This window comes from Rattus norvegicus, chromosome X (assembly GCF_021556685.1).
Source record: "Rattus norvegicus strain SHRSP/BbbUtx chromosome X, alternate assembly SHRSP_T2T, whole genome shotgun sequence".
Classification (NCBI taxonomy): domain Eukaryota; kingdom Metazoa; phylum Chordata; class Mammalia; order Rodentia; family Muridae; genus Rattus; species Rattus norvegicus.
Genome location: NC_141554.1, coordinates 115,129,511 through 115,147,820, shown reverse-complemented (window position 1 = coordinate 115,147,820; position 18,310 = coordinate 115,129,511). Strand labels below are relative to the sequence as shown.

The 18,310-nt window shown below is 38.9% G+C and overlaps 2 protein-coding genes across 10 annotated transcripts in view; one reads left to right on the top strand and one right to left on the bottom strand.

The window, feature by feature from the left end:
* The window catches only part of Ammecr1 (AMMECR nuclear protein 1), a 105,542-nt gene extending 90,472 nt beyond the window's left edge, over positions 1–15,070 (top strand). Inside the window, 3 exon segments of the mRNA NM_001427680.2 lie at positions 6,681–6,771; positions 8,007–8,103; positions 10,575–15,070. Coding sequence (NP_001414609.1) covers positions 6,681–6,771; positions 8,007–8,103; positions 10,575–10,689 — 303 coding nt within the window. The 3' untranslated portion in view covers positions 10,690–15,070.
* Tmem164 (transmembrane protein 164) overlaps positions 1–18,310 on the bottom strand; it is a 201,862-nt gene that overhangs the window by 8,574 nt on the left and 174,978 nt on the right. The window contains exons 7-8 of one of the 9 annotated variants that reach the window (XR_015646390.1): positions 16,980–17,101; positions 13,782–16,143 (exon numbers count right to left, since the gene is read on the bottom strand). The exons of 3 other annotated variants lie outside the window; for them this stretch is intronic. The gene's annotated coding sequence lies outside the window, so the exon portion shown is untranslated. Of the gene's footprint in view, positions 1–8,599; positions 8,743–13,781; positions 17,102–18,310 lie in introns of those variants that run through there. 5 more of the 9 variants (XM_087600454.1, XM_087600437.1, XM_087600451.1 and 2 more) reach the window with 5 other exon arrangements.

Here is an 18,310-nt window from a genome sequence, read left to right as displayed (position 1 = left end):
TCTGTTTCAGGGCTGTGTCCCTTGCTCCCTTAAGTCAGTATTCTACATCTAATGTAAGTGTACCAATTGTGTTGTATTGTTCATTTCACAAATGATCCTTTGCTTTATAGAAGGATACAGTATAGTTTCTTTATTGCCTTTTTCATGTTTTCAAGATTAATCTATCCTCATAATTCAAGCCCCTTATAACTGTTTAGAAATAAGTCTCTTTGGTAAGCTAAGCTAACCCATATTGTGTCACATACTCAATGTACACTCAGAACTTGGATAAGATTTTTCTTAGTTTCTTATCAGGCAAACATTTCCTACAGAAACATGTTTACCCAGAGATGCCCTCTCCACTTCAGCATTCGAAGAGTAAACTAAGTCATAGCTGTAGGTTCTCAAAAATATAAATAACTTCCCTTTCCTCCTATTTAAATTAATCTCCTTTGTCATGTCTTTTTAAAAAATGGTAGGGATGCATTTTTTAACTTTTGATGAAAAGCAAGCTTTTTATGAAATGCCATCTATGTTGCTGAACTTTGCATGGGAAGCTTCAGCGCGTTCAATTTTTCTGAATGCTTATTATAATTACTCATAATATAGAAGTTTTCCCATAATTACACTCTGAGCTGTCATTTGCTCACTGTAAACATTTGAATAAGAGCATTTTCTATCTTTGCAAATGATACATTAATATATTTGGCTTCATAGCTTTTTAATGTACCACTTCATTAATATTGCTTTATTTCAAATCTTAACTGATTCTTCACAATTTCATTGTTAGACAGTTCAGGTACTTTAGTGTCAAGCTATTTGGTAAAAATAAATGTTACATCTGATTTTTGTTAGTGGACTTCTGTGACTAAATTGGCAGGCTCGTATTCTTTATAGATAAGAAGTTTAAGTTTCCTACATGAGTCATAACTACTACAAAAGCTAAGAACTGGTCCTAAGAGATTGAACTAATCTATTGCTAAGCTAAAGTGACTAATTTACAGAGATTTGAGCCCAGAGCAGTATATATTTATTTTATTCAAGAGAACACTTGTGGTTATTGTTACATAACAAGAAAAAAATAATCCATTAGCTGACATAGATGATGAAAGCAGGTTTTTATATTCAGTATTATATTCTACATTAAAATATTACTAATGTCCAAGTGGTGAATCTGTAATCAGTTATCCCTTATGATTTATATTTTCTTACAAGACTTCTCAGGAGTTATTCAGAGTGCTCTAAGACCCAGGTGTGTGATACATAAAGACACTTGAGATGCACACCTTATTGGCTCAGTTCAGGAGAAAGCAGTGTTAAGTCACGAAGTTACCTGTTGGTCACATTAGGGATTACAGGGCAGTCACACTAGCTTTTCCTTCCAGAGAAGTTCTGCGTGTGCATCTCTTCTTGTATTCATGGTCACAGCTGTTAACCAGGTCCAAATTTCAGAAAGACTTTAGAAATCCTAAATTATCCACTTTCTAAAGGGGTCACATTAACCACACAGATCCCTGCAGAACTCCAGAATTTCTAATTCAAACTGGTGGGCAAAGAAATGCAGCCAACCATGGGACATTCTGTAAATGGAGGATCTAGAGAATATATAGTCTAAAAAATGTTTTTGGGAGTACAGAGGTTGGGGGTAAGCACTGAATAGGATCTGGTCACAAAATCTTCCCAATAGAATTAGTCTAGATTACAACCTTGAAGTAGGAAGGCCCAGGTTTGAGATATTGTCATCTCCCATGTTGAATTTGCTTTTACTAGGAAAAGTCACTATTGTGAAAGGCTGATCTGGAGTGGGATAAAATCTGCTGTGCTGCGATGAGTTTGAGAGGGCTATAGCACTGTAGGTTTGTAGTATTTTCAGAGAAAAGAAGCATCTAGTTTTCCACCTAGAAATATGGGAGATGCAGACTCTGGGTCACATCTGTGGACCTTCCTGTGCAGCACTTATTTCTGGTCACATGACCCTAGGCTTCTTTCTGGATACATATGTATGTCATCAGCGATGCAAGCCTTGAAAGAGTTGGAATTGTGCCAAACATCCCGGCTTCGCTCATTAAGAGCTGAGTCCTTTCATTTACTTCAATGATACTGGTATAAGAAGCCTGGCAGGTCAGTCTCTTATGAATGGCCAATAACAGGCTGTGCTGTTAATTACAAAGCATATTTTGCCAAATGATTTCATCCAAAAAAGTGTGCCAAACAACTTTTAATTCTCTGACCTCCTGCTACACATTTCTGTATGTTATTCAAGATGAACTCACTGGAAAGGAGTGTGGTAAGCCATGGCCATACTGTTAAAAAAAAGCATAAGGCCTCAACAAAGGAATTAATGGAACTGGCCCTGCCAACAGGCTGAGACAACACCCAAGGAAACTGATTGATATTCTTGGCCCAAATATTATCAGGTGCAGATTTAGCTTCAAAGGTCAGGACTTTGGACATAATTGTAGACCCTTAATGGTCAAAGGTTTCATGGAGCCCATTCAGCTGAACTAGCACGGCTTTTATAGACAATTATACTCTTGGCCAGATGACTTTCTTTTTCTTCATCATGTTTTAACCTATTCAGATTGTCTGCTCTGATTGGGTTCACCAGTAAAAGCAGGACCGTTTGGTAATTCTGCTAATGTATTGTAGGACTAGCACTTGCCTTACAGATAGATGAGGGTTTATTAAGCTTTGACTGTGCAGCCGTAGAGTGCATAACATGGACTACGTATTATAAGAGCAGGAGAGGGCACTTTTTTAATGCTCTTAGGTTGAGGGCCACTGCATTAGAGAATAATAATTTTAAGTGAAGCCACATTTCTAAACAAGGGGCCAGATAATGAAGATAAGTGAAATCTGCACACAGTCTCAGGGTTCATTTCAGCCATTAGTTATAATCTCGTCCACCAAACCTTTTACTATGAAGTAAAATTGATTAATTTACATGTATCTCTTTCCCCGTACACACATGCTTGCTAATAGAATGTTTAAAAAGAGAAATGAACAAGAGAACAAAGATGATGGGGGCTGAGACCCAGTAGACTCAGGGATACAGAATCCCTAAACTGGAGAATCATGATAATATATCTGAGGGGCCAACATTAATCTTGACATGTAATCATTCCAAACAATGTTAAAAACAAAAGATTGTATAATGTCATTAGTAGATATTACTTGCAATGGAATGGCTCAGAATAAATATGACTTTCTCTTTAGCATGAAATTGAAGTCTGTTGAACTGGTCTTAATGTTCACTCAGCACACATCAATATAGGTCCCTTTAATTCCATATCCTCTTATCTAGAAGTCTTGCATTTAATTTACTACAACTCTAGTTGATTTCTAGCTCCACATAGCAAAAGTATACTCTTGATTAAAACAATATTATAGCAGCTGATAGACCTTGAAAGCACTTTTTCTCAGATATTTTAATCATTTTAAAACTGACCTACAGAGTCCCTTGAAGCTAGATTTATAAGTCTCCTGTCTTTGCCCACTTGGCTACATTTCTGAAGCCAGTGCAGTCACTTAGGGATACATTGCCCTTCTTTTCCTCGCTGCTTTCTCCTTTTCTATCCTAAGTAGTTACTAAGGTAATGTTAGAGCAGAGTTACTTCAGGGAATACCAAATCTCTATGTAACGGATCGATATCTCATTGATAACTGCAACAATAGCTGTGATAACTCGGGCCAGCAAATCATCTTAAGGGAGTGCACATTATTTTTACTTACAATCCCTTGGGGCATATAGGCCATTGTAGTGAGGAAGGCATACTTGCAGGAGGATGAGGCTATCACCTCACATTGTATCAGTGGTTGGGAATCAGGCAGATAAAGACCAAGAACTGTGGGACCAAGCTATGAAACCTCACCTGGCCTCCCATTACTTCTTCCTGTAAGGCTCCACCTTCTAGAGGTCACCAGCTGGAGACCAAGTTTTCATGCACAGGAACGGGGATGCTTTCCATATTCATACCACAATAGCGTTCTTTTTGATCAAGAAGACTTAGTTTGCAAAGCTGGGGACTTTAATAAACTGATCAGAATTGGTTGCTTTCCACAGAGCACCAATTTCTACTCTCCTGCTTTGATTCTTCAGTGTATCTATTTGTTGGAAACCATAGTCCAAACATGATGAAAAAACTATTTATGAGTACCAAAGAGAACATTAGTGCCGTTCTCCACATTCTGCTAGTTGAAAAACAAGTCACCCCAGTTTGGGGCTTCCTAGCTTTGTGGCATACCTTTTTGACCTATAAAAACTGTTGCTTTGCTCAAATCATTTACTTTAAAATCACCATATTGATAGGAACTTTCAGTTATACAAATCATAAGAACCCAGAAATGTGTTTACTTTTAAGTCAAAGTTGATGCCTGGGCCTTTTCATAATAACAAAAGTAAATCAACAATCTTGTTGGTGAGTAATTTTTATTTTGTTTAACATGCCCTTCATTTTGATCTCATGTAAACAGGTTTCCCAAGGAACAATTTATGTACCCTACAATTAGTCTTAGACCATTTTAATTACTAAATTGCTAGGATTTAAAATCTCAGAGATTTCTATTGAAGAGAATCGTGTTCCTATAAAGAAAGGATTTATGTATCTAAACTACTCCATCTGATTAATTATTTTTCTCCAATACGTAGGTGTGTGGGTTTGTCATACTTGTATGATTAGTTAGTAGGAGAGTTTTCTGGTTTAACTAGGGTAATAGTCACTGTTGGGAGTTGATCCTTTTCCAAATATTACTTGCTGAAACATGAGCTACCCTGCAATTCTAATAAATTTTTCACCCCCTTCCTCACCCCTAGACAGTTAAATATTGTTCAACATGCAGATAAGAAACTTGTCTCAGAGTTTTGACTAGACATCTTAATAACACCAAAATTATCTTCAATTTTAACATGACAGATTTTTGATAAATAGAGGTAGAGTCAAAATTCATTCCTGTGAATGATTGAGCATAAATTATGTGTGCTCTGTATTTAGAAGAAACAAATTATGAAGCATCTGATACTATAAAGTATCAAGGTTGTCATTGCTTGGTGCTATATCAGACATTGGGGGTGATTGCTAGATGCCCTTCATCTTCAAAATATTTGGCAACTACACACTCGTATTTCCTCTCAGCTGTCCGCAGTCACATCCCATGGGGTCTGAGAGGCCTTACTGTGGTGGTTTTTAAACAGCTGTCCTGGTTGCATTTTTAGCAAGAGGAGATTTATAAGAGTATTGATATTGAATAGATAGAATAGCCACTGGGATACACTTTAATAAAAAAAAAACCACATTAATTGCTCAAAAGATCTGACAGGCTCAAGGGGTATCTATATGAAGACAGGATGAAATCCATTTATCAGGGGACATTTCATAACCTGAAAAACTAGAAAACTTGTGCCTAAGGGCAGAAATAGCAAAAGCGGTTCTCACTGACATGTTTCTCCTCTAAACCTTAACATGTATACCCACCCGGAAAGCATAAAAGGCTGTCTTCATTCATCTACTCTGAAAAGATGCCTCTGTCCTGGGAATAGTATGTGCCTGCCCCTATACTTGCCCTCCAGTGTGTTAGGCAGCCTCATACTCCTCTCAGGAACTCTTGATCCAAGGCAGCTCGAGATATGGAAGAGTGGAATAGGTAATTGTCCTTTTACATTTTCATTTTTATTATCAGTGTTTTCAAGTAAGTTAGGAGTTTATAATAATTTTTCTTCAGCTGTGTGCAACATTTGATGAGGGACTGGACAGCTAGCTTCCTTTTGATTGTGTGCTAATTGAAGGGAAAGCACATTGGTTTCGCTTACAAACAAAAAAATAAACCAAAACCATATTAGCAACATATCTTCTTACAGCCAATAGACTTCCTTTTTGGGTATCACCAAAAGTTTCATCCTTTAAAATGTCACAGTGGTACCTGAGCTAGGATAATTAACTACAAAAATGCCCAATCTGAGGGTAATTTGAAGTGTTTATGGGTGTTACATTGAAAACTGCTATGTACCCTACAGCTGATTGTCTTCATTCCTTTTTAGGCTTTTCTTCTAAGCAGGGTCTCACTATGTAGTCCAAGCTACTCTGGAGCTCACTGGGTAACATGGGTTGACCTCAAATACCAGATCTCTCCTGTCTTGCTTTCCATGTGCACCACCCTGCCCAGCATACTTTCTTAGACTTATCAGGGAGTGTTGGTTTGCCTACATGGGAGTTGGGGTTTTAAAGGCACTAAAACTTGCCAGAGTCAGCCCAGGAAGTTTCAGGACATAATCTAAAGTCGTGAGTGTGGCCACATGGGTTTTTGCTCTAGTTTCCTTATTCCAGGCTGGGAGTTGTGGCCATCGACTAGCCTACTCTATGCTGATTGTTTGTTTCCGGTTTCTAAGCAAATAGCCTGGCATATATTGGACACATGCAAAGGTTTTTGCAGGCTCTATGGATAGCATGCTAGCCTTCTAATCCAAAATCAAAGCCTTGGATAACAGAAACCAAATACATACTTCTGAAAATAAGGGGAAAGGATTGGGGATGTAGCCGAGTGGTAGAGTGGTTGTCTTAGCAAGCACAAGTCCCTGGGTTTGATCTTGAGCTCTGAAAAAAAGTAAAAATAATAGGAGGGGGAATTGCGTTGAAAGTTAAATCATAACCTTTTCTTTCTGTTTCTATGAAGAAGTCTGTACTAATAAAACTGCCAATTTCTTTCAGGTGGGTGTGCATGGCATTAGAATAGAATTCATCAATGAAAAAGGATCAAAACGCACCGCCACCTACCTACCGGAGGTTGCAAAGGAGCAAGGTCATTGTTGTACTTTATTTCATATGATCTAGTGAACATTTTAAACAGGCGGAAATGCAGTCACTGACCTTGCAGTTATGTCTGATAATTGATGAACATCACATTATAAGAACTGACTCACTCATCACTCCACTGCAATGTCTGGCTCGAATTGGTCGAGTACTCACGTGGAATCTGCATCTTTGCAGTAATGTCTGACAGCATGCTCATAAGTGCATACTTTTAAAATGGCATAGATTTGTAAAAGTTGGGGGTTTTCTTTTCGGCAACCATTTGTTACTACTTTGTCACACTGTTTTCCATGCACCAGTGTGCAGTAATTATCATGATGGCATTAACAGGCCTAGGTTTAGAGACAGCCATGTAGTTTGATGTCATTCATTGTCAATATCCAACAATTCTTACGTGATTTCCATAACTCATTCAGCTAATAGTGAAACTGTAAGCTTTCCATTAAGATTGGGGCACTGTGAATGCGTGAAGTATTGTATATTTAGTCTATACTTCATAATCAAAAATAATTTTCTTATTTCACAGATATACCACACATCTTTATGAACCAGTATGGCTACACCAAACAATTTCACTATAGTACTTTGATCTTCCTAGCCACTACTAAATTCTATTTTCATATTAGTTAAATGAATGCCTTTTAAAAATTTTATAGCACTTATCTTTTCAGAAGGCATATGTTTTTCCTGTGTGTGCTCATATAAATATGAGAGATATAACAACAGATTTTAGTGTGTTAATCATGCAGGATCATCGACTGCATAAAGATACTAGAATAGCATTCATATTAGAAACAATAAAATACCATTGAATATTTCACACAAATATAGATTAAGTGTAGAAGGTACCATTAAGACCAGCAATTACCATGACATAGTGATTAGAGCCCCCAAACACTAGTGAGTTGACACAAGTCATATTTTATTCATTTATGCTTTCCCTCTCTTTTGAAGGTATGACCATTAGAGAAAAGTACAGTAGTTGTGATTTATTAGAGACATGACTGAATGGTTTCTTAGACAATTTAAGGCATGTGGTGATGGACTTGAATCTATACAAGGATAAAATCTTAGCTCTTCTATATGACTGTTTTTAGGACCAAAGGAATTGATGGCATTTGGTGACAGGGATAGCTGACCTCTACAAAGTCATTTCTGTATTTAACCAAAGGTGCTTTTGTGACATGTGCTTGACTGATATTTTATCTGATTTCCTCTGCACAGGATGGGACCATATTCAGACCATAGACTCATTACTGAGAAAAGGAGGATACAAAGCTCCAATCACTAATGAATTCAGAAAAACCATAAAGCTGACCAGGTACTAGGATGGCATTTTCTACACTTCTAAGGATATGCTTGTAACTTTGATTGTTTTCCCAAGACTCTCGAACTGCACTTGCTTCTCTTATCTCCAATAGTGGAAACAAAATGGCGGAGCCCACTGAGAGTGCACACACTGGAAGTCGGCTAGGCAGTAAAGACTGCATGATACCCAAGCCCATCCTCTCCATCTGTAGCCCTGTATGATTACTTGGGCTTTCTACAACAAGCCCCTGAGACTTCCAACTACCTTACTGGAGAAAGTACCAGAATTAGCTGTTCATAAGCTTTTGACATTGCCTAGCAAAACCCCAGGATTCCAATAAGCAGTCCTAAAATTTAAATTTAAGCTCAGAATTTTGGCAGCGATAGGAGTCTACTATGAAAGCTTATTGAATAATAACACAATTGAACTGAACTTGAATGCTAAATAAATGTCATCATAAAATAATAGGGATACTTACTTAAGGAAAGTATTGAATGTTTTAGAAAAATGGGATACTGTTTCCATTTATTTCAGTATTTCAGTTCCAGAAAATTGCATTACATGCCCGTAGTAAAAAAAAAAAAAAGAATTGTTCTCAGCTCTGTACAGTTACAAATGTGAGAATGTCTTCATTTCTGTTCTTCTCAGGTTCTGGTTGGAGAAGAATAGAAGGGCATGGATAACAATAGTTACTACTACGGCAGAATATTACGGATGTGTAGGATTATACTGCTGGGGAGGAGGAGCTCCAGGAAGGCAGTGGGTAACAGACAACTTGAGAGTGGAGGTGGATTGAGGGCTGGTTGAAGAATGAGTAGACTGACAGGTAGAGAGCAAGGGAGGAAAGGGATTCCCTGAAGATGTGCTGGGAATCAAAGCCTGTAGGCGGTGCAGTACAAAGCCAGTTTTAGGAAATCTAAAGCACTATGCTTTGGCTGGTCTTTCAGTGCACATAGGAAATGTCACTAAGGGAAAATGTAGTCTAGAAGTAGATTGAACCAGACCATGCAAGGCTTGACCTTCTAAACTAAGCAATTTGGACCTGATTCTATAGGCATTTAATGGCCTTTATAGGTTTTATAAAATGTACTGCAGGCCAGGTATGGTGGAAGTCTTTAATCCCAGCATTCAGGAAGCAGAGGGAGGTGGATCGCTATGATTTCAAAGTCAGCTTGGTCTACAGACTGAATTCCAGAAGTAGGTAGACCCTAACTTGGGTAGTTAGGATTGGGACAGGTAAGTGATGGAGGAACCATTGCTGTTGTCTAAGTACTGTACAGCAGTCTAAACAAAATACAATGTGGGTCTTTAACTGGAGCTATGGCAGCAGGATATGGAGGCTAGGACAGACCGAAGCATAATGTGGAAGAAATGGAGTACTTGGCCATCACTTTGGGATAAGGGAGGCAAGGTAAAAGGGTCAAAGTCATCCCTCAGAGAAAAATTGAGGGAGTCCAAGAGAAGACTTAGGTTTATGTTTCAGTTCTGGATTTGAATTATGTCTGCGTAGAACTGTTTGACACGCCACTGAAAGCATGCATGTGTAAAGTTCATGATGCAGCTGATAGCCTGGATAAGCTGTGAGGATCCATCCCAGTGCATGGAGGAGGGCAGGGTGTAAAGTCGAAAGTGCGAATGTTGGAACCCAGGAAAATCCTGCAAGGTAGGAGTAGAAGCAACTGTCAAAGAGATATGAAGCTGTCTGAGAAGCAGGGACAGAAGCAGGGAAAGGTGGAGGTGTATAATCCATGGGCCTTCAGGACAAGTGGTATGTGGGAGTATCGTGGAAAGTTCCAAAGAGAATCCTAAGGAGCCTCTGACAGCCATGAAAGGACAGTGGCGGAACCAAGGGACACTGAGCACCTGATAGGAAAAGAAAGAAACTGAAGGGAGAAACTGTACTTAACTCTCTTGACAAGTTGGACAATGGACAAATAACTAGATATAGGCAAAATAAGAGGGCTTCAGGCCTGACATGCTGTAGCATGTAGACAGAGAGAGGAAGAAAAGGGGGCGGAGATAGAAGACCTGATGACAGGAGCCCAGTGAATGAGACGAGGGGATGCACACATGATGGTAAAATATCCCTCCCCTGTTCCTAATCGCAAAGTGGGAAAGGGGACAATGTCATTCCTGGAGCATGTTAAATAAGGAGCAGCAGAGCAGAGAGCACTGGATTCCTGTGTTCTGATCTCAGCTTTGCTGCTTACCAACTCTGTAACTTTGGGCAACTAATTGCTTCTCTCATGGCTTCTTATTTCCCACTATGCAAAATGATCTCATAGGACCCTTCCGGCTCTCATAATAGCATGACATGTGTTTCTCTCTCTCTTTTTTTTTTTTTTTTTTGGTTCTTTTTTTTCGGAGCTGGGGATCAGGCCCAGGACCATGCGCTTGCTAGGCAAGCGCTCTACCACTGAGCTAAATCCCCAACCCCGACATGTGTTTCTTAATGTTAACTTTTCTCTCCTACTCTCTTTCAGGTACCGTAGTGAAAAGATGACCTTGAGTTATGCTGAATACCTTGCTCATCGCCAGCATCATCACTTCCAAAATGGCATCGGGCATCCCCTTCCGCCATACAACCATTATTCCTGACACTGAGCCGCACAACCAGTCACTGGGCCTCACTGCAGACCTCTTCCCGGGAGACCCTACACCTTCTTGGTCTAGCTATCTCTTTTACTGTACCATTTTATGATGATAGTTTCCGTTGCCATGGTGAAGCTTCTACATTGTTAGTTAAGACCATCATGGTAACGGGTAGGACAATGGCATTTGTTAAGAAGATCCTGTTTTATTATTTTAGATCACATATTCTTTTTTGCAGCACATACAGCTTTTGGGGTTTTCTTTCCTTACAATATTAGGTATATATATATATATTTTTTTTTGCTTTACTATCTCAGACAGGTTTCTGTCTTTCTTTGTTCCTTTTTTTCTTCCTCCTTCCTTCTTTTGACTGTGGATGGAAGAAAGTATGCAGTTTTTGAGGATTTAATAGGTTTGTCTTTAGTATTCTTCGGTAAGATAGTCATTTTTTGATAGCTGAGTCGGGGATTAATTCATAACAAATTCAGGTATTTGTATATTACTCTTGAATTTGCCTAAAATTCTATTTGCTATGACAGCTTAGTATTTGGGTCAAGTACACATTTTTCCCATGGTTAAAATAAGTGAGCTTTAGACTAAGTAGTGACCATTCAGAGGTCTATGATAGGACTTGTCACAGAGAGCAAGAAACTGTTTATGCCTTCTGTGCTGGGTATTGTAGAAGAGACTGCGTCATGTCATAGAACCAATTTACAACCTAAAACACTGTTTTAGAAAAGCAGAAGCTACCTTTCAAATGGGCTGCAGAAATCATTTTGAAAGGCAGCGTATATTGGGAAGAGATCAGATGCAGAATTTAGTGCCTTTGAGAAGACTATAATTAAGTCAAATTAAGAGGGGTTTAAAAAGGCAATTTAGAGAAATATTCTTATAAAATTTTATTGTTTCTATATAAGAAACAAGAGATTACACAAATTCCTTACTCCAAAGTATTTTTTTAGCTGAAAAAAAATTATTTTGAGCAAATAACCAAAAAGACATTTGTCTATTTTGTATTAATTTAAATTTGTTAGCTTTAGGTTTCAATGAGTCATAATTGGCCAGAGACAACTTTAGCTACTAAGACATGATAAAGATAATCTAGTAAAAACAAAAGTTCATACATACTATGATTTCAAATTTGTCATCACAGAGACAATGCTGAGTTTCGGAGATACTACAAAGAGTTTGAATCTTTCCGCACTACAGCCTTTCGATAGAAACACATTTCTGTGTTAACAGATAATCTGTTAGACCTGTAGAGATGGCACTCACATGTGTTAATTAGAGCCCAGCTCATTTGCAGGGCTATTCTTCCCATGGCATAATCAAAGAGAACTTACGGGTGTCAATGGGAAGGAAACCCTTATGTTAGCCCCAGGAAAACCCACGATGATTCTGGCAAAAGATGACCTTTGTTTTATGGTAATATATATATATATATATATGGGAAATATATATAACTTTTTCAAACAGGAAGTCATTAGAACAAGTGGTGAGTGAAATGCTGCAGAATGTATATTCTACAACTATGACATACCGCTAATTATTGAAATAGTCAAGCTTATACATTTAATTGCTGTGACAAGTGACAGACTGGTAGTTCAGAAAATCCTTGTCTAGTTTGTAATTGGCTGAATTTGTTCTCCTTGCCATCAGGTCAACGTACACAGCTTCAGGTTTTGATGAGAGTTCTTTGAAGTTTGGTATTTCTTCATCCACAGAATCCACTGTTGAAGTAACCATTTTCAGTTATGATGCCTTAACTAAGAAGCCAATTGCTAGCCTGAAAGGCAGTCTCAGTAGCCAGTTCCATTGAATCCAGAGAAAACAGAAGCTGCTGAGCTTTAGAATGGGCTTCTAAGTCCTGTTGTTTCTACTTGGACACACTTTGGGATAGATTAGACTTTCAGTATAAAAGCAAGCGGCTACTTGACATTATCTTGCCCTTATAGGGAAAGTGAGCACAAGCTGAATGGTATTGTCTGCTTTTACAAAAAAGAAAGAGAGAGAGAGACCGAGAGATTGAGAGAGAGAGAGAGATTGAGAGAGAGAGAGAGAGAGAGAGAGAGAGAGAGAGAGAGAGAGAGAGAGAAGAAAAGGGGGAAAGAAAAGGAGAAGAAAGAGAAAGGGAAAAAAGAAAAGTAATTGTAACATAGAAACCGAAGAGAGACAGACTAGACCAATATTGTGAAATCCATCTAATCCATCATCTCATCATTTCAAAGCTCCTCATCCTGGGTGAGCTTATGGCTAGATTTTGCTGTTGTTGTTGTTGTTGTTGTTGTTGTTGCTATTGTTGTTTTTAAAGAAAAGATCTATCACATACATATATGCATGTATGTGTCCATATACTTACACATGCATACATGCATATGTGTGTGTTTATGTATTTAACGGTGCTAATCAATCTTGAGCAGGTCACGTGACTGGTCATGCGGACTCTAAAATCATATCAGATTTTTTAAAAAATCCTTGATATATGCAGATATTATACAGATTTTCTTACTGGTGTAATAATGTTATACTGAAGAATAACCATCCTGCAGGCTTCAAAGGACGAGGTCAGCAATATTTCCCACCATGGCTTGGGGGAAAAGGATAGTTTTGTCTCCTTTTGTATTCAAGTTGATGCACAGTGCATTTTTGTGTCTAAGTAGTTGTTGACTAAAAGACTTTGTAGTGTAAAGGGTGTTACACAAACTATAATGGTGTGCTTCAACCAAACCAACGCTAGGCCCTTTCACTCTTGTTGTATATTACAAAGCTGTTAAATATGTGCTTTGAAATAACTTTGAACATGTGGAAATATGTAGCATGTGTCTTTAACTCAGACAAAGATTCTAATTGCACAAGTTGTGTTCTAGCCAGTTGTGGTTTATTTGTTCAGAAACACAAATGTGAATTGTACTCTTTATCACCAGAATATTGTATGAGTTCCGTGATCTTTAAACAGCTCAGAAGTAATACTTGAACTTCATTTGAGTAGCACAAAGTTTACAGAGCCCCCTTTTAAATGTTAATTAGTTCCAGCTAAGTTTTCCTTTTTTTCCTTTTTTCCTTTTTTCAAATGCAACTGGGTATTTTTTGGAAAACAATGTGTATTTTATTTTTGGTATGTAGTAAAAGGCTTCCACTTCTGGAAGGTTTTGTTGTACTTAAAAAGGTCAGCCAGGTACCAGATTCTAAAACAACAATTGCCCCCCCCCCCCTCAAGTGGCCTTCTGATTGCACGAATGTGCTACTACCCTCTCCAATCTCCCCTACCCTGAGGAGGTCAGTGAAAGTGATGGAGGAAGTGCAAGGCTTGCTCTCCCCTCCCCTGCACCCCACACCTCACCTAGGATGTCCACTTCAATGCAAATAGTTCCATTGCACACACACAGCACACCGGAAGTTTGTATACTGGCCTCTTTTCCTGTCTTCAAATGTGCAAGAATTTGAAACTGTCATCTGGAATAGGTTCCATCTCTTATGTGTGTTAGATCAAACCAAAGAAGCCCCCAGCCATGCCCAAATGCTGCTCCAAAAGCCTGCCTTCCAGTCCTTACAAAAACCTTGCAGGATTAAATGTGTTAACTTTTTTATTTTTGTACAGTTTCTAAGTGATTTTTTGCTAGTGACGTTAAACTGAATTAAGTTTATTTGAGGAGTGTGAGCACCTCCTCCATTTAAATAAACTGGTGACTTTCCTTTTATTTTTTACAAGTGGAAACCCATTGTGTGCCTCTCGATTTAAGGGTTTCTGATTACATTATTCTTATGACCAGCATTGATCCTTTATATACAAAGATATGTTTTCCTTGTTTTTTATTACTGTTTCAGAAGAAAATGAACCTTTTATTTTGCTCCAGACCCAGTAACTGCGCTGGTACTTAGAAGCACTGAGAAAATAACAAAATAAAACAAACAAACAAAAAATACTTTTGTAAGCACCTCTGACTGCTTTTGTATATCAAAGTTGATTACTTTTGAGATATTTGGATCTAGTTTCTAAGTTATTTTAGTGTTTTATATGTTTCCCAAAATTCCTTTGAATCGGTCACCAGCATAAAGAGTTTTTGGTGATGCAATGGTGAGAATTGTAACAAGCAAAAAGCTACCTGGAGTAGCTCTACCCTCCCTTCTTAGTAACCTGGTGTTTTGATTACAGTGAGATATCACGGATTATCTAAAACCCCTTCGTTGTAACCAGGTCCTCCCTCCTTCCACACTGAATTGCTTACTAGTTTGAAGAAGCTATTGGAAGTGGGCATTTTGTATGACATGTATGGCTTTAAAATATTAAAAATGAACAAAAAGACAAAAATATGAAAAGGTTTATGTGGGTCTGTAAGGTATGGCTGTGGAAAGACATTGTAGTAGTTTTGACACTATTGTTATTACCTTTAAAATCATTTACCCAATAAAATGTTAAAACTGAATCTTTGTTTTAGCTTTATTTATTTAACCTGCCTCGTGGTCGGATGCTAGGCTCAATGGCATATCTATGTTTAAAAGACGGGGTCTTCTGGGCCTCAGGCTGGTCTTTGTACTCAAGGGTGATCAGAGCTGGCAAAGGACATTGATAGCGATAGAGAACACACCTGATTAAGTGCACACTGTTTCTTTTAACATCAAGCCTTGCCTTTTCTCAGAGTACATGTTGGAACCTGAAAATGTTGGTGGTTACCCAAGGGACATGCTACACACTGAGGCTGAAGAGACATGTACTTTGCCAGTTCCAGAGTGGTACTTGTGACTTTTCTGGTGACTTCCAGCTTAGGGAAAATATTTAAGCTTACGGTTAGGGCAACTGGTGCTGTGACTTTCAAGAGCTAGATAAAATCTTGCATCACGAAAGGAAGCACTTGGAGGGTGGATCCCTGACAGCATCTTCTTGTGTCTATTCTATATGGGAAGGCTACCAACCAGATTGCAGACATACCTCTGGCTCTTTATCAGTCATTTGCTGTCGTACTTCAGCCTTAGTTGTTACTTGAATATAAACAGTACAATTGCCCCAAAGCCCTAGTACCATGTGAATTTTATAACATGTGCTTATGTCAATCGTGGTAACTAAAAATAACCATCTCAGACCCTAAAGGACTATTGCGGTTTGGGCTGGTACTCTATTAAGGCAGTCATCATCTGCTTGTGGTTTATTCATTTTCATCATGCATATTTAATGGGACATTAGGATTGCCTAATCATTTAGACCATATTAATAGTTTCAGGTAGAATAAAGTAATATAAAAGGCCCACAACATTCTTTTCATCGCATCAATGGTGAACTCAATGGTCTGGACAGAGTTCAGCTTCGCTAATCACATTGCAAGTCCCTCAAGTTTCAGTATTCCATCTTTAGATACCAGGCCCCACTGGGCATCTTTTAAAAAGCTCCCCCACTTCAGAAGCAAGTATGGCTTTGTAGGCTGAGGCACGCTCTCTCAGTTCATGGGACATCGCCACCAAGGGATCCTGCAGGTATGAGGTAGAGCTGCTGGTCAGAGCTGGTGAACAACAGACTGCCCACTCAACATGGCCCCTCCTGCTTTCTTTGGCTTTGCCTTTGTGAGCTGAAACCTGTGTGAGTTTGGAGCCATTGAATTCTTGCTAACTGCCCATCTGTGTTTCCCGGGACTTTTCAGTTTCAAGAGGGACAGCTAAGTGGGGAACTGCAGCTAAGAAAAGCTCTTGTTAACACGGTTTTCTGTTCTTTTGGCAACTACCGAAAGACACCATCTCCATCCCTGAAGGCCGCATGCCTGATGGAAGAAAGCTCTGAAGAAATGGAGGGCATTATGGTGAATACTATTTAGAAGCTAGGCGAATTTCGCCGAAAAGCTTGGATGTCATCTCTTTAAAATGACACTTTTAAAAGAGTCTAGGTATAGTTGGGTTACAGAGTTCCTGTCTAACGAGTGTGAGGCCTTGGATTTAATCCCTAGCACCACTAAGAAAAATGGCTCTGTAACAGCATACAGACTCCTTATTGGTGGGAAAACACACCAAGTCTTTGAATGGATGCTTGAAATCTGACAGAAAACCCCAATATACACTATTTTGTCAATAACTACCTATAATATAGTGTAATTTATCAATAGGCACAATAAGATATTAATAACTCAGAATAGGTACAATAATGTGCTGTATTACAATTGCCAGCATCATTACTCTTAAATTTGTGACCATTATTAAGTAAAAGAAAGGCTCTATGAATCCAAATACTGCAGTGTTCAATCTGATTATGAGATGACAATTAAGTGGCTAATGGGTAGGTGCAGAAGATCCAGTAGACAGAGGGATACTCATACCCTGATGGGATGGTGCGATGTTCTCAGATTTCTTCCGACTGCTCCCAACACAATTCAGTTGGAAACACAAATAGTTGTTTATTTCTGGAAACTTCCATTTAATATTGTCGGACTCCGGTTGCCTGTAGGTGTGTGAAATCACAGAAGGTGATTGGAAACTCCATAATGGCCGGTGGGTACTGTTTATCTCCAAGTCTTTAAGAGGGAGCGCTCAGAGAACTGAGAGGATGGACATAGGCTTGATTGTAAACAGGTGTGGGCCTGCAATTGCGGATTTTCATCGTAGCTGCTGATTGCTTATTTACACTGACGGTGATAGAAGGCTGTTTACGTTTCATGCTCATCAACTGCCCTGGCATCCTTGAGCTCCCACTCTCTTTCCAACACATCTAGGTCATAAGAAAGGTGCATAATTTGTCCAACCATTAGTCTCCTTTCAAAGTGGAAGAAGGAGCTGGTTTTTTTTTTTTTTTTTATAAATCAAAATCACAGTTGTCATTTGTCTATGTTAAAAATAGGCATAAAGTGGCATTTCATCGCTCCGTAGTACAAGTGGATGCCAGTTGCTCAGAATGTTAAGAACAATACAATGGTGATTGGGGAGAGGAATGGCAGTTGTAGTTAGTTTCAAGTTTCTTTCTATATTTTTGTTTGCCCAGGCAGTAGCAAGAAGGCTTTAATTTGTACAAAGCAAAGGCATGATGCATACATACAATCTCATAGCAGTGTGTCCATGTCAGCCTAATGTATTAGCCTAGTGCAGCCACAGCCTTCTGAACCAATGAGTCGAAGCTTACAGAAAGTTCCAGCAGGAAGAAGCATCGCCCCCATGCTTGAGCAGAAATGAGTCAACTTGCTTCTGCAAATCCCCAGTGGTTATCACCCTTCTAGATGTAACCTATGAGGCATCCATGAGCTGTTCTCCTCAGATATTTTATTACATTTTAAAAGTAGCATATACTTAAATGCACGTGTGTGTGTATGTGTGTGTGTGTGTGTGTGTGTGTGTGTGTGTGTGTGTGTGAATGAATTACGTTTATGGAGAACTGGAACAGTTACAGTAACCCAAGGATCTCACGGGACAAGCCAAAGATGACTGCTGGAGTCCCAACTGCAAGTTATTCTGGGGACCACTGGGAAGCCTTCATTAGATGAAATGACTGCCGCTTTTGGCCTTTTCCTCCCAAATGTCAGGCTCAGTGTGATCCATCAATATTTATTGAGTGCCTGTGGCCTCAGAGTCACCGTGCTTTGCTTGATCGCAGAACGAATATCATGTAATTGCAGAAGACAAATTAAAATCTGGGCTGAGAATTGGTGGGGGGAGCATA